At 42.8% G+C, this 22,069-nt stretch overlaps 1 protein-coding gene across 6 annotated transcripts in view; it reads right to left on the bottom strand.

Moving 5' to 3' along the window:
- SRPX (sushi repeat containing protein X-linked) overlaps positions 1–22,069 on the bottom strand; it is a 186,926-nt gene that overhangs the window by 2,067 nt on the left and 162,790 nt on the right. For 5 of the 6 annotated variants that reach the window (XM_019650206.1, XM_019650213.1, XM_019650231.1 and 2 more), the window contains 5 exons: positions 16,646–16,772; positions 14,681–14,802; positions 13,751–13,930; positions 11,866–11,999; positions 9,418–9,539 (listed from right to left, as the gene is read on the bottom strand). In XM_019650206.1, coding sequence (XP_019505751.1) covers positions 9,418–9,539; positions 11,866–11,999; positions 13,751–13,930; positions 14,681–14,802; positions 16,646–16,772 — 685 coding nt within the window. The remainder of the gene's footprint in view (positions 1–9,417; positions 9,540–11,865; positions 12,000–13,750; positions 13,931–14,680; positions 14,803–16,645; positions 16,773–22,069) is intronic. The other variant, XM_019650246.1, reaches the window with a different exon arrangement.

Below are 22,069 nucleotides of genomic sequence, written 5' to 3'. Positions count from 1 at the left end.
AGCCACTCGGCCAGCCCTCTTCTGCCTTTTAAAAGGAAGTTTCAGGGAAGATGGGAATGATTTCTGTTTTAGCCAAGTGGGAAGCTAAATTCTTAATCTGCTTCTAGTGACTAGAAATAAAAGATAGACAACATTCCAGAGATGGAGGCTGGTAGGCACCATTTTTGTTCTTTCCCTCAGCCTTGCTAAAGGAAGCCATCTCTCTCTTTTTTTTTTTGCCCATGGGTGCCATCTTTATACAATAGCTGGTGGGTGCCATCATTGTGCTATCCCCTTTGCCAAAGCCAGTGAGCACCCTATCTCTCTCAGTCTCTGTATGTCTCTGTCTGCTCACTCTGTCTCCATCTGTTTTTTGTTGTCTCCCAATCTCTCCATCTTGGTCTCTGTGTCTCTCTGGCCATATCTCTCTCTCTGTCCGTCTTGGTCTCTCATTTCTGTCTCAGTCTCCATGCATCTCTGTCTTCCGACTGAGTCTCGTCTCCCTTGCCCCGTCTCTTTGTATGTGTGGACTTCCCAGCTCCCTTGCTCTCCATCCATCTCTCCATCAGTATCTGTCTCTGTCCCAGTGTCTGTCTCTCATTCTGTCTGTGTGTCTTTCATGCTATTTGATTCTCTGTCTTGGCCTCGGTTTCGCTTGCTCTGTCTATGCTGTCTCGCTCTGTGTCTCTCCCTGTCTTTCTCTCTGTCTCTGTGCTCACTGTCTCTGCCCTGTTTCTCCGACTCTGCATCTCTGTCCCTTTCTGTCTTTCTGCATGTCTGTCTCTGTTTCATTGTTTCTTTCTCTGTCTCTCATTCTGTCTGTCTTCTCTCAGCTCTGTTAGCCATCTCTGTCTTTGTCTCCCTCAGCCCGTGTCTCTTTCCCTGTCTCTGTGTCTCTATCTCACTCTTGCTCTGTCTCTCTCTTCTCTCTGTATGTCTGCTTTTGTCTTTGTCCTCACTGTGTCTATCTTCCTCCATCATCACTCTCTATCTGTCTATCTATGTACCACTGCCTCTCTCATTGTCTCGCTCACCCCTTTCCATCTCTCTCTGTCTGGTCTGTCTGAATCTGTCACCTCTGTCCTTTCTCTATCTGTCTTTGTCACAGTGTGTCTGTTTCTCAGTCTTGGTCTCACACTTGCTCTGTACGCACTGTCTTTCTCCATCTCCCTCACCCTGTATCAGCCGCCGTACCACTGGCCCTCTCGATCTTTGTCTCCCTGTCTCTATGCATGTTTATCCATGTCTCTGTCTTTGTCTGTCTGTCTTTGTATCTGTCACTGTCTCTCCTCTGTGTCTGCTCTTGTCTCTGTCCTCACTGTCTCTATCGCTCTCCCTCTCCATCATCACTCTGTGTCACCATCTCTGTCACCATCTCTCATACTCTCTGTCCTTCTCTCAGTGTCTGACTATGTGTCTCTGTCTGTCTCTGTATCTATCTATCTATCTCTGGTCTGTTTGACTCTGTGTCTGCTCCGTCTTTTCTCTGTATCTTCGTCTCCATATCTTTCCCTGTCTCTCTATCTTTCTCATCCTGTCTCTCACTTTCTCTCTGTCTATTTCTATGTCTTGGTCTCTCTGTATCTGTGCGCGCTCTCTCTCTCTTTCTGTGTTCTGTGTTTGCTTCATGTCTCTCTCCATCTTTCTCTCCCTGTATCGTTTTCTCTGTCTCCTCATCGTCCTCTGTGCCTGTTGATCTGTGCCTCTCTGTCCTTGTATCTCTCTCTCTCCAGGTCTATTTGTCTGTATCTGTCTTGTGTCTCTCTCTGCCGCCCGCTCCATCACTGTGCCTGTCTCTGTGTCTCGCACACTGTGTCTATGATTTCTGGATCTCTGTCTTTGCTCTGTCTGTCTCCATTTTTTCACTGTCTCTCCATATCTCTGTGCTGGTCTGTGCCAATCTCCCTGTTGTGTCTGCCTCCATCCTCATCTTTATCTCCATGTCCGTCTCCATCTTTTTCCCTTCCCATTCTTTCCCCTGCCCCTCCTTGTCTCTATATCTCTGGCTCTCTGTGTCTCATTCTCTGTCTCTCACTCTCTTTCAGGTCTGCTTTTTGTGACTTTCCCTTTGTCTCTCTCTGCTCTGTGTGTCTGCTCTCTCCCTGTATCTCATATTTCTGTATGTCAGTATCTCTGGTTCTTTCTCTGCCCATCTGTCTGTCTTGGTCTCTCTTTTCAGCTGGTGCCATCTTTTCACTCCCTCCGCTTCACTCCAGCTGGCAAGCACCATCTCCACAGTCTCCCTCTGCCTCTCTCCAGCTTGATGTTGTCTTCCATAAAGAGGTGTATGTCCTTTTATGACTCCCTAATAATTACTGCTATCATGGGACATTTCTACATCACCAGGCACTGGTGGCTAGCAACACCCTCTGGTCCTACAGGACTATAACCAATGGATACAGAGTTCTTAAACTCTACCAGCCTCAGGGCCTAGCAAGAAGTAACAGACCAAGCTCAGTCTTGCTGTGAAAGTGGCCTATTGACTTATCATTGCTGCAGCCCGAGGGGCAGGATTCTAATTAAACAAATATGTAAGGGCTGAAGGTAAACCTTCCAGAGACCTCTGAAGGCAGGTGCTGTCTCCACACTTGCCCTCTGCCACACCCCAGAGCAACAGCATCTATCAAAGGGAAGCTCTTATACATACTTGCTGCCCCAGTTTTTACATTGGTGCCGTTTTTTTTGTGGCTGCCACCCAAGGGATACCTCTTGATTGCCTGGCTCTGAAGGTCATGGGGACTTGTGTTCCTGGTCCTATGGGACTGTAATAATCTAAGAGATGGTTGTCAGCAGGCTACCGCACCAGGGCACTGCACAGACAGCAAACTCAAACAGACCCCCAGCCTTTCTGTAAAAGAAGCCTATTTCTTGTCCTAGAGCTTCATCCTCAGGGGCAGGCGTTAGGTTTGACACATGTCTAGGAACATATGTAGGGGTTTTCAGGGAATGTAGGCCAGGGGATGCCATGTTTGCACTCTCCCTCTGCTTTATACTGCTTACTGGTATCTCCTAGAAAGGAGTTTATCCACTTGCCTGAGGGCCTCAGTTTTGCAACTGCCCCCAAGGGACACCTCCAGATCACCTGGCTCTGGTGGCCAGTAGAGTTTACATTTATAGTCCCACAGGACTGTGTATATTTGCATATTTGAAAAGCTGCTGGCTGAGGTTCTGCCTGCCAATCAGCCTGAATGTAGGTGCTGTGATCCTCCCCTTTGGGACACTGACAGGTCTTGGCACACCCTCAAATACTGGGAGCTATTAAAAATAAAATAGCCTGCTTAGGAAATAAAAAAAAAATCAGCAACAACCAAGAACTGGATCAGGATTGACCGATAAGTTTCATCTCTTACACAAGGCCATTACATCAAGACTGCAAGAGGTGGCTGTTTCATCTAATGCATAGAAACTAACACAGAGAGTCAAACAAAAGAAAGAAACAAATGAATATTTTCCAAACAAAGGAACAAGATAAATCCTCAGTAAAAAGCCTTAATGAAATAGAGATAAGCAATTTACCTGGTAAAGAGTTCAAATTAATGCTCATGAAGATATTGACTGAACTCGGGAGAAGAAGGAATGAACACAGTAAGAACTTCAGCAAAGATGTAGAAAATATAATAGTACCAAACAGAATTCACAGAACTGAAAAATACAATAACTGAATGGAAAAATACACCAGAGGGGCTCAACAGCAGACTGTAGGAAGCAAAAGAATCAGGTATCTTGAAAAAAAGGGTAGAGGAACTCACCCAAGGAGAGCAGCAAGAAGAAAAACAATGGAAAAAAGTGAAGATAGCTTAAGGGATTTATAGTATACTATCAAGCAGATTAATATTTGCATTGTAGGGGTACCAGAGGAGAAGAGAGAATGAAAGGGGCAAAAAATTATTTGAATTAAAAGGATAAAATCTTCCCTAACCTGCAGAAACAAACATACATCCCAATCAGGAGTCCCAGAGAGTTCCAAATATGAGGAATCCAAAGAGACCCACACCAAGACACATTATAACTGAAATTTCAAGTTAAAGACAAGGAGAGAAGCTTAAAAGCACTAAGAGAAAACAACCTCCATAAGACTATAAGCAGATTTTTCAGCAAAAACATTGCAGGCAAAGGCAGTGGCACATTATATTCAAAGTGCTGAAATAAAAAAATTTCAAAACCCCAAACAAAAAACTCCCATCAAGAATACTTTACGTGGGCCGGCCGAGTGGCGCGATGGTTAAGAACTGGCTTGGGACGCCAGAGCACCCGGGTTCGGATCCCACATATGAGGGCCAGTGACACTGCCCTCCACAGCTAAGATGCTGAACAACAGCTCGACCTGGAGCTGGGCTGCCGTGAGTCACCGGCAATGGTGTAGGCTGCAGCCCCTGCTGCAGTGGGTTGCCATGGGCTACTGTATGTAGCCAGCAGCCAGGGTGAGCGGCCAGCAGCCGCAGTGAGCAGCCGTCCAGAAGCCGGCGACTGATCTGCCTCACCCGGGAAGAGCGCAATGATGGTGCCAACTTGGGCCAGTGAAGCAACGTCCTCCAAAACTAGACTGAAGAACAAAAACGACAGCAACTTGTCTGTTCCCCTTCCCCCAGTTCCCCAGCACTGTTCCCTTTCCCCCCAATACCCCAATAAAAATCTTAAAAAAAAGAATACTTTACGTGCCAAAGTTATGCAGAACTGAAGGGAAGATAAGAGGTTTTGAATCAGTAAAAGCTAAAGGAATTCATCACCACTAAGTCAGCCTTACAAGCAATGTTATAGGGACTTCTTTAAGCTAAAAAGAAAGAGTGCTAACTAGTAACAAGAAACCTTATGAAACTATAAATCTCACTTCTAAAAATAAATATATAGTAAATGTAGTGCATTAATTACTTATAAAGCCAGTATGAGGTTTAAAAGACAAAACTAGTAAAATAGCTATAACTACAATAATTAGTGAAAGATTATACAAGACAAATTTTAACTCAAAAACAGAACATGGAGGGGAGAGTAAAAATGCAAAGCTTTATAGTGTGTTCAAATTTAAGTTATCAAGTTAAAGTAGGCCATTATAAGTATAAGTTATTTTATGTAAGCTCATGGTAACCACAATGCAAAAACCTATACTAGATACACAAAAAGTAATGAGAAAAGAATCTAAGCTTACCATTAAAGATAGTCATCAAACCACAAAGAAATGCAGCACACAAAGAACAACAGAGGAACAACAAAACAGCCAGAAAACAATAAACAAAGTGGCAATAAGTACATACCTATCATTAATTACTTTAAATGTAAGTAGACTAAATTCCTCAATCAAAAGATATAGAGTAGGGGGCAGGCCGAGTGGCACATTGGTTAAGAACTGGCTTGGGATGACAGAGGGCCCCGGTTCGGATCCCACATATGAGGGCCGGTGACACTGCCCTCTACAGCTAAGATACTGAACAACAGCTCGACCTGGAGCTGGGCTGCCGTGAGTCGCTGGCGATGGCGTAGGCTGCAGCCCCTGCTGCAGTGGGTTGCCATGGGCTACCATGTGTAGCCGGCAGCCAGCGTGAGCGGCCAGCAGCCACCGTGAGCAGCCGTCCAGAGGCTGGTGACTGATCTGCCTCGCCTGGGAAGAGCGCAATGATAATACCAACATGGGCCAGTGAAGCGACATCCTCCACAATTAGACTGAAGAACAAAAGGACAGCAAGTTGTCTGTTCCCCTTCCCTGATTCCCCAACACTGTTCCCCTCCCCCAATTCCCCAATAAAATCTTTATAAACAAATTAAAAAAAAAAGAAAGTTACATGTACCCCCCCCTGTTCATTGCAACATTACTTACAATAGTTAAGATATGGAGACAGCCTAAGTACCTGTAGATAGATGAATGGGTAAAGAAAATGTTTTTTACACACACACACACACACACACACACACACACACACACACATAGAGGAATATTCTAAAGCTATAATGAAGAATGAAATATTGCCATTTGTGACAAGATAGATAGACCTTGAGGGCATTATGCTAAGTGAAAAAAAATAAGAGAATGACAAACATCGCGTGATCTTATATGCGGAATCTTAAAACAAACCAAAAAACCCCCACAATTTCATAGATACAGATAACAGATTGATAGTAGCCAGAGGCGGAAGGTGGGGGGTGGGCAAAATGTGTGAAGTGACCAAAAGTTACAAACTTCTTGTTATAAAATAAATAGGTCATGGGTATATAATGTATAGCATGGAAATTATAGTTAAAAGGCTGTATCTCATATTTAAAATGGCTATGAGAGCAAATCTTAAAAGGTCTCATTATAAGAAAAAAAAGTTTGCAACTATGCATGGTGACAGATGTTAAATAGACATATCATGATCCTTTCACAATACAGAGGGTGCCAAAAAAATGTGTACACATTTTAAGAAAGGAAAACACTATTAAAATCGTAATGCTCAATATATACCGATAACAAAAGATGAATACAAATAACGTTTGACTCCTGCAATTACAAGAGGAGCTCAAAGTGGTTACCCTCAGTGTCCAGACACTTCTGATTACCGCAAACTATGGCTTGAGCAACGTTGACCAAAATGTCCACTTGTATACATTTTTGGCACCCCCAGTATACACAAATATTGAATAATTATGTTGTACACCTGAAACTAATGTTACATGTCAATTATACCTTAAAATATAATATGGATATACAAATTATAGCCTTCTTGTTCCCTATCATCCTTGAGATTGCTGGAAAATTATTCTCAGAAGCATAAATTAGTCCATACGTCCAGATCTACAAGACATAAGAGCAAGAAAGCAGGTAGGTGCTAACCTTGCAAAACCAGGCACCCAGTCTTTCCTTTCTGATGCTGCCCTTCAACCATTTTATCATGGCTTCAGTGCTATTCAGAAATAGTATTCCAACAAGACAAGAGAATTTTTACCTCTTCCAGGCATTCCTGCTTCTCCCTCTCATGCTTCCCATTCTTTGCCTAAAGTAACTCTTTTCTTCTGCATTTGACTCTAGGATGGAATTCAGCGGGGGGAAAAAATAAAACCTCCATCTGCCAAGTCCCACTGATAGATCTGATAAAGGGGACATGAGGTCTGGCACAGACTAATTAGGTAATTCATATGAGGGGTCGTGCCGCTGCATGACATTTTCCTGGACTACCTTCTGCTACACAATAATGATTGAGCCTCCTTTTATAGGCTGCTGTGCAAAATTTCCAGTTCAAATCTGAAGTCTTGGGTAAAGCACTAGACCAGTGGCTCTCACAGTGTGGTCCCCAGACCAGCAGCATCAGCAACACCTGGGAATGTGCTATAAATGGAAATTCTCAGGCCCCATCCTAGACCTACTGAATCAGAAACTCTGGGGATGGGGCCCAACAATGTGTTTTAACTGCACTGCAGGGAATTCTGATGCAGACTAAACTTTGACAATCACTGCATAATTCACTTATGTAACTTATTTGTTGCTTAAATCATCCTCAGTTTACAGAGATCTATAGTACCCCAAAGTATACAACTTGAAAGACAGAAGTTTTTTTTCTTAAATCTTCCAATGTAAACAGTTTAAAATCTCATCAAGATTTTATAAAGATAGGGGGTTGTCATCTCGAAGGGTAAAAAGTAAAACTATTGCATGGTGCTGTACAGCTGAAACTAATTCTAAAAAATGTTTATTTCACAATAAAAAATAATAATAAAAAAGATTTTATAAAGATACCCTCCATATTTTATATATATATATATATATATATATATATATATATATAATCTGCAATTCAAAGAAAAACGTTTAGCAAATTCTGCAACAGGTTTTTAAAAAAATTTTTCATGTAGGGTATGAGCAGGTAGTTCTAAACAAGCAACAGCTTCATAAAACCTACTGTGTGAATTTCCATTATAAGTTTTCTGATGTCAACATCAAAACTCAAAGCTCTTTTGAATTTTGTGGTCTTCCAGCTTGTGGTGTTAGAATTGTAAATACACTCTTAAAGGTTACTACCACCCCTATAAATAGTAATGCAGTTTCAATTTAGAGTCATTTACTCCATTTACTTAGCACCAATATGGTGCCAGGACTATGCTAGAAACAGATACCAAATGCTGAAAGGATCTGGTACTGACCTCAAAAGTGTTATACCCTAGGGAGATGCTAGGTGCAAATGCAATAGGACAAAAATAATAAATAACAAATGAAAGCTTATGAGTATACCCAGCCTTCTTCCTCCTTCAGCCAACTGAAGAGAATTCAGGCATCCTTTTTTTGTTTATTTGTTCCCCATCCCTGACCCACTGAATTTTTGACCTTGGTGTGATGGATGGGGCAGACTCCTGTTAGGTAGAGAGAGGTATAAATCAAGAATGGGATGGTCAAAAGACAAATGGAATAGAGGGAAATTAGAGAAAGAAGCTACTGTGTCGATCTATAGCATCGTTTGCTAAGGACACATTTCTATCACATAATCTCTCAAGGAATTTCTGTGACCCTCTTTGAACATCTGTGATAAGGTTCACCAAGTCCTATTTCATTTCCTTCTTCCTGGGCATACAAAAAGACTGCATTTTCCAGCCTCCCTTGAAGTTCAGTCGCAATCCTGTGACAAGTTCTGGCCAATGGACCAGGAGAGGGAGCAATTTTATGCTTCCAAAGTGAAGCATACAAGAATGGTATGGTTTGTTTTTACGCTCTCTCTTCCCCTTTTGAAGAAATGTGGAAGCCTCGTGCTCTGGATGTTGACACTACAAGATGGTAGAACCACCATTAGCCTAGGACCCTGAAAGACTATGTAGAACAGAGATCTGCAACAGTGTGTGAAAGAAAAAGATGAGTGAGGAAGGAAGATTTGCAGGAATCTTGCTTTAGCCTGATTATTCTTTTCACAATGATCAAGAGATGCAAGTAAAAATGTGGGTTGTTCAGAAATTACCTTTTGGCTGTTGAATTCTGCTTCTTTAACGCACCATTACTCAGAGTCTGAACACCACGTCTGGCTTTGTAAGTGTTACCAAAATAAAATGTAATTGTTAAAATGGGGGTATTGACAAGTGTCCTGGAAGCATGGAGGAAAAAGAGGCCACATCTGGAAAGGCTAGTTGGATGCCTCCTCTCTTAATAAGACCAAGGATTACTTAAGTCCTTTTTGCATGCTTTCCTCCACCCATCCCACTCCCACAAAGTGGGGGGTGGGGGGAGGGGGGAGATGGAGAGAAGAACTAAGACAAAGCAAAAACACTTGATTGGAGGGAGAAAGAAGAAAACACTGGTAATTACCTACTGTATGATATATTTGGATAAGCAGCAACATGCCAATTAACATGGTTATAATACTCCCAGAATAAAAGCAAATAAATGACGTTTACCTAGAATCAATACTGAACAAAAGGAAATCAGGGAGCCTGATCCAAAACAAAGTACATTTATAGGGGATAAAATTTAAGGACAGTACGTCCCCCTACCTGAGCTGCAGAGCTAGGGCTGGAGGCATAATTTTTGCTCCTATCCTGCCGATGAGGGTCGGGAACACTCCTACCAGCTCGACCACAGTGATGTGCCGAAGATCCAGGCTACACTGCGCTTGCTGAAAATAAACCAAAAGGGAGGTGAAAGCATGGCCAAAGAAAAAGAATTCCATGCTAATACAGACTGATGGAAACAGCCTTGGTCTGTTTTGGAAAGTTTATTTGCCCACTCCACACTGTCCTGAAAACAGTTAAGAAATTGGGGTGAAACCATTGGCTATAAAATCTTAGTACCTTCCTGGAGGAATCAGTCACAAATGGCTTGGCAACAGATTTTGAAACCTAAGCAAAATGGCAGTCTCTGTCTTTCCAGATGGGGTGAGATTTTGCATGAGCCAAATTTCCTAGAAAGTGTCCAAATCCACCCCCAGAGGATTCTAAATTTGTCTTTGAAAGGAGAGAAGAATATTTCCAGAGTCCCCTTATCTGCCCTTGTGTCCACCTTCCACATCACCTGCTGTATGTTCCCCACACCCAAATGTGGCAGGGAAACAAGGATAAAAGATGCCAGTCCCCTGAGCGGGTCCTTGGCAAGATTCCTGGGAAAGTGGCCCACTCAGACATGTGCCAGGAGTTCTCGGCAGGAGCGGCAATGGCACTGGGAAAAAAAAAGTAACAAGACAGATCTGCCTAAATGGGAAAGAAATTTGAAGCTCTGAACTATTAGAACACCAATTTTTTTTTCTTTTACTACAATTCCACTGAAACATCCCTATAGGGGGATGACAGAATTGGTTTAAGAAAAAGTTACAAAGGGTAAAAATACACTTTATTATTCTAATGGAAACCCCAAAGTCAATCAAACCTTCCCTTGAAGGCTCTGGTTAAAACGTAAATGTAAACATATTGAGTTGGGGAAGGTCACATACAAACACCTTGATACCAAATATCTTACCCAACTAGTTGATTGGTAATTTAGCTAGTACCCGAAGGTAACAGACAAGGGCAGGGGTCAAGTGACCTCTTCTGTAAAGGGCCAGATAGTAAATATGTTAGGCTTTGCGGGGCTGGATGTTCTCTGTCTTAACCACTTGTGCTACTGTGGTTCAAAAGCAGCCATAAACAATGCGCAAATGAACGAGTGTGGCTGTGTTCCAATAAAATTTTACCTACAAAAGCCATCGTTTGCCAACATAGAGGAAAAGCAAGTAAGTTGTTTGGCTAAATCAGTTTTCTATGGGATAAGAAGAGGTCAGGAAATATACGATCGTGGAAGATAGCCTACAAAGCCAATTTGCCACACAATGCGGTGGCATGAGCTTGTGTTACTTGAAAAGCAAGTTCCCTAGCTGGGACAAGGGGTTACAAGAATGGAGGTAAGGTGGCAGGGAGTGGAGATTAAGACACAGTGAATTGGTTTCCTATCGAAGGAGCCTGAACAATGTTGTATGGTTGTTCAGAGTTCCTGGGAAGTCCTTCAATTACATGGAGAGAATAAAAAAAAACTTACTATTCATTGTATTAATGCTGAAATGAAAAGTAAAATTGTAGCCTTTGATTAAACCAAGATTGTTCTAAACACTTAGTTCTATTCATTGTAATAAATGAAGTATTGGTCACAAAAAGTGAAGCACTGTGTCCAGGACCCAGCACACATCCTGCCTCTTTAGCATTCAGTCAGGTTGGCCACTTTTATTGCAAACAAGCTTCAGGACAAAAATCAAGCAAGTTCTAGTTCGAGCCTTTCAGTTTCCAGTTGCCTCATTTAGTAGCTATAAAATTTACACAGCTGAGAAGGGCACATTTCCTAGAAAAGTGTTCCTCAAACTTTAAGGTGCTTAGGAATCACTTGATTTAATTAAAATGTAGATTCTGATCCAGTAGTTCTGGAATGGGGCTTGAGAATTTGCATTTTTAAGGAGCTCTCAGCTGGTGCTGATGCTGCTGGTTCAAGGACCTCACTTTAAGAACCACTGTTCTAAAGATGGTCATCACTGATGCATCACTGATGCATTCTGTGAGAGTTGGGCAAGTTCCCTGGGGCAGGACCTGGGGCCTAAGGATCCTTGGACTCCCCTCATCCCTTGAGCCAACCTTTTGGGCTAGCCATGGATGGATCACCTCCAGCCCAGGCATATCCTGAACGGGTTCAGCAAAGACAATTATTCTTTGGCTAGGGCCAGACAGCATGTCAATGAGGCCGATTAGTGAAGAAAAACAAACCTTATTAATTGGAAAACGATTGGGTTAGCACTGGGGAGTCGATGTTAATCAGGTTATGCCCCAGAACCAGAAATGAAAAATGCTAACTCTAAAATGCCAGTTCCTGAAGCTCTCAGTAAATGGATTTAGGCACTGAAGCCGGCCTTTATTTTAATTGAATGACCAGGCCCTTCTTCCTGTTAGAGGTCCCCTTCCCACTTTGGGCCTACCCCATGGACTCACCTGTAGCATTCCCAGCTGCAGCCTGTAGAGGAGGTTTCGGGCTGTGGGTGTGGACACAATGAGGAGTCTCCGTTTCTCATAAAACTGATCCAGAAGTGCAGCTGCTGTTCTGACGCCCACATTGACATTCATGGCTATAAGTAGAAAGGGCCAGATGGATCAGGAATACTCTATTTGTTCTGGTTCAACATAGCCTGTGTTGACACACAGAACTGTATGTGTTAAGAGGTGGACCCTGAGATAAAGATTCAATTGTATGTAGTTATTCAGGAGGTGGTCCCAAGCAGCACTGATAGAAGAGTAGGGAAGTGTGTTAGTTTCCTCTTGCTGGCGTCACAAACCACCACAAACTTAGTGGCTTAACACACGCAAATTTATTCTCATACAGTCCTGGAAGTCGGAAGTTTGAAATGGGTTTCACTGGGCTAGAGTCAAGGTGCTGGCAGGGCTGGGGTCCCCCAGATGCTCTTGAGGACAATCTGTTTCCTTGCCCTATAAAGCACCTAGAGGCCACCTTCATTCCTTGGCTCGTGGCCCTTCCTCTATCTTCAAAGCTAGCAGGATAGCCCCTTCAAATCTCTCGTCTCTCTGAACTCTGCTTCCATCATCTTTTTGTCTGGCTCTGACAGCAGTTCTGCCTCCCTCTTATAAGAAGAACCCTTGTGATTACACTGTGCTCACCTGGATAAACAAAGACATTCTCCCCACCTCAAAATCCTTAACTTAATTACATCTGCAACATCCCTTGTGCCATGTCAGGTATTGTTTCCCTGAAAATAAGACCTAACTGGAAAATAAGCCCTAGCATGATTTTCAGGGTGCTCGTAATATAATCCCTACCCCAAAATAAGCCCATTAAAATCGTCAGCCAGACATGACTGTTTGAATAAATGTAGATTTTTATACATGAATAAATGAATAAAATGCGTCTTTTGGAGCAAAAATTAATATAAGACCCAGTCTTAGTTTCAGGGAAACACAGTAATATCTTCACAGCTCTGGCAATTAGGGTATGGATATCTTGGGGGTGGGGGCATTATTCTCCCAACCTCACAAAATGAGATGGGGGAGGGAAGTGGTATGTTCTTTCTACTTTAATGTGTGAAACTGAAGACTCAGGCCTTCAGTTGATGGTGCACATATTTCTTTCTTCCTTTCTCTCTCTCTCTCTCCTAACTCTGAATGGCTGGGATTAAAGGGAGAGCATAAAGATGAGAAAGGACCAGGAAATGAGACAAAAAGAGGAGTATATAAATAAGAAGATAGGTCCAGAATTTTCTGGCTAGAAAATTTCACACTATTATCTCTACCCAGCCCAAGTTTTGTTCCTCAGTAATAATACCCGACATGCATTGAGGGCTTACCCTGAGCCAGGCACTGCTGTATTCCACTGCTCAGTGGATGATGTAATTTAATCCCTACAACTCCAGTAGCAGGTATTATCTTCTGCATTTGACACAGAAGGAAAGATTCTGAATTCCCAAGGTCTGCATGACTTTCAAAGCAGGCATTATATTGCCTGGACATGCGATATATTGGCTTTGTACAAAAGATGTTTACATTTGTAGAAGGGAGGAACAGGATAACTAGGGAAGACATTGCTGATTCATAATGTCGCTAAAGGCTGGTCGTGGGTTCCCACCTCCAGTTTCTTCCTTAAGAGGACACAATAGAGAGATCAGAAGGTAGGCAGAGGCAAAGGAGGAGGGTGGTGAGACGAGTTGCAGCAGGGACCCAGGGACTATTTTCACCTATCAGGTGAAGACGGATGACATTGAACCTTTCAAAGTGCATAGAGTGAACCCCTTCCTCCCTGTGCTGGATGGAAGCCAGAACCCAGGGGTCCTCAGGTTCTGCTGCTGGCTAGAGATGGTTGCACACATACCTGCACAGGTGGGCTCCGTGCCGGACCAAGCCAGGTTGGATTGACAAACTCGGGCGGGGCTACCCTGTAGCTCATAGCCACCTATGCAGGAGAACTCACAGGTGGCTCCGTAATTATCGCCGTCACTGGAGCACTTCATGTAACCATTCTCTGGGGCATTGAGTTTTCCGCAGCGTTTGACTGTAGGGACACAAGCCCAGATGGGTCTCAATGCTGAGCTCCCCTCCACCGAGTAACCAGGAGAAGCGAGGGCTCAGAGGCAGCAGCTTTATACTCAGGCTTCTACATCAGCCCGTGAAATGAGTGAGGGGGCAGAGATGGCTATCTGGCCAGGGCGTGGGCCTTAGAATGGTCACTATTTATACCAGTGAGACCACTAAGATCAACCGGTTTAGCCCTCTGTGTTTTATATGAGGTTGAACCCAGAAGAGTAAAGAGTAAAGATGGTTAGTAATTAGCTGCCCAAATCATGAGGCATAAAGTAAACCTTAAAAATACTTTTTTTTACCAGGTAGAATATACTAGAACACCAAGAACATGGTCTGGTGGCCCAAGCTGGGAGTGGGGAGAGGGGGATGGTGTGTGGGGTGGCTCCTAACCTCCTTCATAGAAGGATTTGCAGGCTTTAGCTGGTCACCCAAGCTCAGGGATAGAAAAGTTATCAATATTCTTCTAGGACAGCCAGGGGCAGGCTCATGCGAGACTAGCTTCGTGCTCTCTCGAACGCCTTAAGTAATATGCCAGTACTGAACCCTATCCAGATTTGTATTGTGAAACTCAGGCATTAAGATAGCACACTTCCCCACTCTCATTGGAGGTGAATCCAACCTCGGAAGTGTCCATATGGCAGTGGGCACTCACAGAGGGTTCTTGCTTGAGTTCCCGTTTCCCTTTGCTCTTGGAGGGGGAAAAGCCAATAAGCAGTCTTACCTCTTACTTTAACTCGAAATTTGCAAGTGCCCTTGTTCTCGGCTCTGTCATAGACTGTGTACTGGATCTTGTGGTCGCCTTCTGGAAAATTCGAGCCTGGGGGGAGGCCTTTTAGGATGACGCTTAAAGCGGGGGGACAGAAACAGTAAAGATGATTGTTAGGGTTCTAATAACACTTAGGCCATTGTGGACCTAATGATCAACAACGATCATTGCAGGCATTTGTTGAGGACCAAATCTACACAGGAAGCAGTGATATACAGTGGCAACCATTAGGCTAGTTTGACTAGAACAAAGATTTCTTGAAGGATAGAATATCCTGAGCTTTACTTTGTTTTGGAAGAGCAGTTTGAGAGCAGAAAATGGAAGTCCTCAATTCCTGGGCAGTTTAGATTCGCTTTTCTTGCTGGAAGGTAGAACAGAAGTTGCGGAAGCTAACAACCCAGGATCCAACAAATCTTCCTCCAATCCCACCTTTGTATCGGGGTGGGGGGGAAGACACGGACGACCTGAATTGCCTGGCTGTTGGGAAGATGAGGGAATTTTCTGGGAAATCATTAGAGTGTGTAGTCCAAACAGTCATTGGCAATTTGTGCCTGCAGGGGGTGCTAGAACTTTCATTTTCGATCTGGGCCTCTAGTGGAGACCTTTCCTGAGCAAAAGGCACGTTCACTGTGATTCCTTGGTGATCCTAATAATATTATTGTTATTATTGTTGCTGCTTCTGTTGTTTTTTGCACTTACATAAACCTTATATATGTCAGGCGTGGTTCTAGGCATTTTACGTATATTAGTTATTTCATCCTCACAACTACCTTATGAGGTAGATATTACTATCTCCATTTCACAAAGGAGGAAATTGTGGCACCAAAAGTTAAGGAAGTCGGACTGGCCGAGTGGCGCGTTGGTTAGGTGTTGGCTTGGGACGCTAGCTCTGAGCAGCAGGGCCCCGGTTCGGATCCCACGAGGGCCAGTAATGCTGCACCCTCTACAGCTAAGATGGTGAACAACAGTTCGACCTGGAGCTGGGCTGCTGTGAGCCCCCGTGAGTGGCCATCCAATGGCCGGCGAGTAACTGCCTCACCCGGGAAGAGTGCAATGATCACAATACCAACATGGGCCAGTGAAGCGACGTCCTGCACAACTAGACTGAAGAACAAAAGGACAGCAACTTGTCTATTCCCCTTCCCTGATTCCCAACGCTGTTCCCCTCCCCCAATTCCCCAGTAAAATCTTAAAAAATAAACCAAAAAAAAAACATTTTTGGATGTACATCAAACTATTAATGCAGTTGGTCCAGGAGAATGAGGTTGGAGTGGGGAAGAAGGCAGAAAACACCTACTCCTTTTGAATAAGCTTCTTCTGTGTTTAATATGACCACAAGTTTTCTGTAATAAATTAAAAAGCAAAAGTTTTAAAAGAAGCAGGTGCCAAAAATCAAGGGGTGGAAAAGGTCTGCACTAAACCATACTCACGGAGCACAAAGGAGGCAGCACCTGGTTCCACCTGGGAGACAAAGAGGTTTTCCGGGGAATGATGGCTTAATAAGGCCAGGGAGATGAGTAGGAGCCCCCTGGGCAGGCAGGCAGTAGGGGTGATTCTATCCTCAAATTAAGCAGATGGCTTCCTCTTCCTCCTTCTGCCCCTCCTCTTACCTTCTTTCCAGCACCCTTTCTACTTCTCTTCTTTCCTTCAACAAATATTTACTGAATACCAACTATGTGCTAGGCATGGTTCTGGGCACTGGGAATGTGACCATAAATATATTGCAGTGGAGACAAACAGTGTGTCAGATGGTGAAGACGACAATGGAGGAAAAGAAAGCAGGAATGAGGAATAGCTGAAAGAGTGCTATACCAAGACTGAAAGAATCAATGGACTAGCATAGATATACTGCCCCACTCTGGGTAGTAAACATCTCACACAAGAGAGGCAACATCATTCTAGCTGCCAAGTTTCACTTACTCAGTTAGAATGCCATCTGCTGTGTCTCTCCCCTCGGGGGTATCCCAGGACACTCGGACTGTCAGCTTATTGGGTTCAGCAATGCGTTCCTTCACACTTGGGCACTTGATTCTAGGAGGTTCCATATCTGAAAATATAACCAGAGTATTCTCACCATCATCAAGAAACATCTCGGCAACTTGGGGTTCAACACCCAGCATTTGACAGGCCCAAACTCTACGTATTATTTTTGAAGGGTTTGTTCAACACTGTGTTATTTCTCTTCCCTCCCTTCATCATGCCCCTTCTCTTTTGCTGAATTTTGAAGATTGTTTGGGTGCTCACATGTGCATGGCTAAACCTGCAATCAATTGGACTTGCTAGGTGTCTTGTGGGGTAACTTGTTAACTAGAGTTTCTTTCCCCATATTTCCAACCTCTGCATACTGACTTGGCAATACGACAGTAACCCAGCTAAATCTAGAAGTCATTCAGCCATAGTGAGTCCCCCTTGCTTTAAAAACATCATAATAGAATATTAGAGCAATGTACCTTAGCTATCATCTAGTTCAGGGGTCGGCAAACTGTGGCTCCCGAGCCACGTGGCTCTTTTGGGTACGTTCAGTCTCAAAACTTTGCCGATCCCTGGAAGAGACAATCCTGTCCCTCACAACAATTTAAAAATTATTTGAGAGCCATAAATACATTTTTACATAATCACCATTATGTGAATAATATCTTTAAAAATTTTTATATATGAAATGGTAGTTTTCTTTTCTTTTTTTTTTAGTTGAGTCATCCTGATGCCTGTTAGCAGCTCAGCTCGGGCCAGGCATCAAACTGCTGTTGCTCAGAGCTCGCACGCTTGAGTGAGGTCTTAACCAACTGAGCCACTCGGCTGGCCCGATAGTTTTATTTTCATTTTCAATTTTGCTTCAGAGCCTGCGGCTCATGAGCCAGTTTGCTGGCCTCTGGCAGCTCTTCCGTCTCAAAAGTTTGCCGACCCTGATCTATTGTAATAGTTCAATTCAAGGCAATGAATCTTTGGTGAGTGCCTGCCTTTACTAAGGCATCATTCCAGCTACTGGGGGTGGGGTGCACAAAAGCAAGAGAATCATGTGCTTCCCCAAAAGTTTACAGTCTATTAGGGGGGTATGAAATGAGGTAGAAATGGCACTGCCCCAGGAGAGGTAAAAGTAAATGCTATGGAGGCTTAAAGGAGCCACCCAATGCTTATTTTACAGATGTGGAAACTGAGGCTCAGAGAGCTTAAGTGATTTATTTAAGGCCAATGAATGTAAATAAAAACAGTGTGAACTATAACCCAAGCACTTACCCCTGGAACAAGCCCCCTCTCCTCTAGTTGTATTTATTTCCAACATATTCTCTAATATCTGAAAACGAACAGTGTTCTGCCTGGGTCAACTTTTCTATCAAAGTATCACGGGCCACACCTACTGTTTGTGTTTGGGCTCAGCACTTTCACCTTGGCTCTGCCCCTTCCACAGCCTCCCAAAATGCCCCAAATATTGGGTTGTTGGAAAAGTCATGATGCATTTTTGCAATGAAAACCATAGAAAAAATATGTCATGACTTTTCTGACAACCCAATAGTTTCTCTAGCTGGTAATGGAATTTCTGACCCCTACCACCAAGGATGGATTGAGAATGAGGTCTATAAATAAGTTGAGATATCAATTCTACACTGGACTGGATTTCATCTTATTATAACCAAAGTGAAATCACAAGAGAGGGGAGTTCAAACTTTAGTAAGTTCTACTTAAGGATTCTGAACAGGTAGAGAATGTATTTCAAGAGGGTACAGAAAATTAACTTTCAGATTTGCATTGCTTTACATATCAACTGAGAAGTATTTAAATGTTACTATAACCTGAATGAAAATTTAATGTCATTTGATTCTGAATCACAAACATCTTTGAGAGGCTAAATGCACCAAGTGCAGTCTTCATATACTTTCTCCTGTGTCTCATTGAATAAATTCTTTTTATTTAGGATAAGAAATGAATCACTTGTTACACACTTTTGCCTTCAGCTATCCAAATTCATTTTTATTCTGTGTCATGCTTCAGTGGAGTGTGAGCTTACAGCCTTAATACACTAATCCTAAATTGAATAACCACCATATGTTATTGAGTCTAATTCACTATCAATTGTAAGATACATCCTGATTTCAGGGATATTATAATGTGAAACTATATGCTTCATAGAATTGATAAAGTATATAAATGTTATGATGAAATGAAAGTTGCTTTAAAAGCATGTGAGGTGTCTGTTTTCAGTTGCTGAGTTTTTCAAAATAATCATTTTTTTACTATGATGGGTAATAGAAGACATACTTTTATAATTCAGGCTAGTATTTCACAGCTTTGGATTAATCAGAAAGACAAGTATACAACACCTGCCCCCTGCTGGTCAAATATAGCTGGCAATCTCATCATAGAAAACATATTTATTTTTTTTGTAAAGCAAAAGGGGAGGGGTGTAGAAGAGGAGATAGATTTCAATGTAAAATTACATTGTGCTACCATGTTTTCTTGGAGTGACACTGTCAGAGTGAAGAGATATTCTTAGTCTCTGTGGCATGTAAACTAAACATCTGGATGATATTCTGGATTGGTTTCTGTATCAACTAGACATACTGACATTGTGAGCAAACAAGCTCCAAATTTCGAAAACCAGATTATGTCTAGCTACCAATGTTCAGTGAAAACGGACATCATTTTCCAGAAGCAGTGCTCTTTTAAACCAAAAACAAAAAGAAATCAATCACTAAATATAATAGCTAATATTTACTGAACTCTCCTATTATCTCTGCATTATTTCATTAAATTCTCACAACTACCCAACTAGATGAAGGATTGCTTTTATCATTCCCATTTATAGACTGGGGATCCCAGAAGCATTTCCCTTCTTAGAATTTCTTTGTGGTCTGGGATTTTAATACATGATCATGTATTTTTAAATTATTTTAATAAGCTAAACACTTCTGTGTGTGCCTGCTGCCGACCTACTGTTTTCCTCCAACCTCTGCACACATTCTTTTGTGATTGCCTGCTACAGCTTCCCCATAAATCTTCGAAAAGCAGCAGCAGGACTCAATTCTGTTGCATCCTCGAACATCATGCCTTCTCTTTCAGCTGAAGAGACCAGCTGGCCTGCCTTTCACAGATGCTCCAGAGACCTAAGCCTATTATTATAGAACCGTAGCCATCATTGCTTTTTATAAGGTATTATAAATTTCCATTAATTAAATGAACAAAGTTGCTATAGAAACATAACAATGATTCCTTTTTTACTCAGGATGCCTACAGAGCCAGTTATTGTGTGGAAATCCTGAAACTCACATGAAAATCCTGGCTTCTGCCCCATTCATTGGAGATATCTCACAAACTGTCTCTTCTCTGTGCCCTAGTTCCCTCTCTACATATAAAATACCAGAAACAAACATATTGCACTGTATCAACTACTGTTTATCTGAGAAGCTGAACTATGTACTTCGGATCCTTAACACATCTAACCAAGTAGGCACTGGACATCAGCAAGAGATTCAGGTAACAGTAAAGATGGCGGAGCAGGTAAATGCTGCGCTTACCTTCTCTCATGACCACATCAAAATTACAACTAAGCTGCAAAACAGCCATCACTGACAATCGCCTGACATCTTCCTGAACCGAAGCTGTACAACCAAGGACAAACAGAAGCCACCTCGAGGCTGGTAGCAGGGGCAGAGATATGGCACAGAATGGTCTCACACCTGCTTGTGACCATTAAAAATCGGGACAGGAGTTCCCCTCCGATGGAGCAAGGGGTCCCAGCTCCACACCAGGCACCCCAGCCCAGGGTTCCAGTGCCTGGGAAAAGTCCCCATAATTTCTGATTGTGAAAACCAGTGGAGATTTGTAGCTGAGTGAGATGAAGGGCGGCTGGACCAGCGCTCCTTTTGAAAGGACGGCTTTTCTCTGACTGCTTTTAAGATTTCCTCTGTGTTTAACCTTTGGCATTTAATTATGATGTCTTGGTATGGGCCTCTTTGTGTTGATCCTGTTTGGGACTCTCTGCCCTTCCTGGAAACATGTCTATTTCCTTTGCCAGGTTAGGGAAGTTTTCCGTCATTGTTACTTCAAATAGTTTTTCAATTCCTTGTTCTCTCTTCTCCTTCTGCTATCCCTATAATGCGAATGTTGGTATGCTAAAGGTTGTCCCAGAGGCCCCTTAAGCCCTCGTTTTTTGGATTCTTTTTTCTTTTTGCTATTTTGATTGGGTACTCTCTGCTACCTTTTCTTCTAAGTCATTGATTCAGTCCTCTGCGTCATTTAATTTACCAGTGTGAGACTGCCTGACCTGGAGTGAGGTTGCTTCTCTCCACTTCATTCTAAGACAAGATGATACTCTTATCCCAAGTAAAGGGTTGTCACAGCTCCGCTCAACAAAGACACCGTTTCCTCTCTGACTTCTTTACATACTCCATTCAAACTGGCTTTTTAACTGCTTCTTCTCTCGCTTCTTTTCTCCATTAATATTTCACATCAACTTTCTCTCAATCTGTACAGTTGATGTGGCAGAGGTGGGTGGTTGTTCACCTGCTATATGACCCCTATTTTGTAGCAAAAAAGAGTTTGCCTGAGCCTTCAGCCTTCCAGAATAAAGACTACGTTTCCCAGCCTCCCTTAACGTTAGGTGTGGCCATGTGCTGGGTTCTACAAATGCAGCGGTTCTCAACCTGTGGGTCGTGACCCCTTTGGGAGTCGAAGGACCCTTTCACAGGGGTCGCCTAAGACCATCAGAAAACACATATTTTCGATGGTCATAGGAACTGAGACACCGCTCCTCTATCCGTCTCCATGCTTCAAGACAAAATTTCATTTATTTGTAATTAGAAATAAATATTTCACAATATATAATGACATATTGTTTGTGATTAATCACTATGCTTTAATTATGTTCAATTTGTAACAATTAAAATACATCCTGCATATCAGATATTTACATTACGATTCATAACTAGCAAAATGACAGTTATAGAGTAGTAACGAAAATAATTTTATGGTTGGAGGTCACCACAACATAAGGAACTGTATTAAAGGGTCGCGGCATTAGGAAGGTTGAGACCCACTATACTAATGGGTTGTGAGAAAAGTAACATGTGCCACTTCTGGGTTGTGCCTTTTAAAAAAAAAAAGTGCGTGTGTGTGTGTGTGGGGGGCTGTGCCCTGCTCTTTTTCCTTCCTCCTCTACCCTGGTTTGAATGTGGACGTGGTGGGGAGCTGGAGTAGATACCTTAGATTACAGGATGAAAGCTGCAAGTTGAGTATGAAAGAACAATTGAGGAGGGGGCCGGCCGAGTGGCGCGATGGTTAAGAACTCGCTTGGGATGCCAGAGGGCCCCGGTTCGGATCCCACATATGAGGGCCAGTGACACTGCCCCC

The sequence above is a fragment of the Hipposideros armiger genome, unplaced genomic scaffold (assembly GCF_001890085.2).
Source record: "Hipposideros armiger isolate ML-2016 unplaced genomic scaffold, ASM189008v1 scaffold_7, whole genome shotgun sequence".
NCBI lineage: Eukaryota > Metazoa > Chordata > Mammalia > Chiroptera > Hipposideridae > Hipposideros > Hipposideros armiger.
Note: the sequence above shows the minus strand (reverse complement) of the source record. Positions and strands in the feature narration are given on the sequence as shown.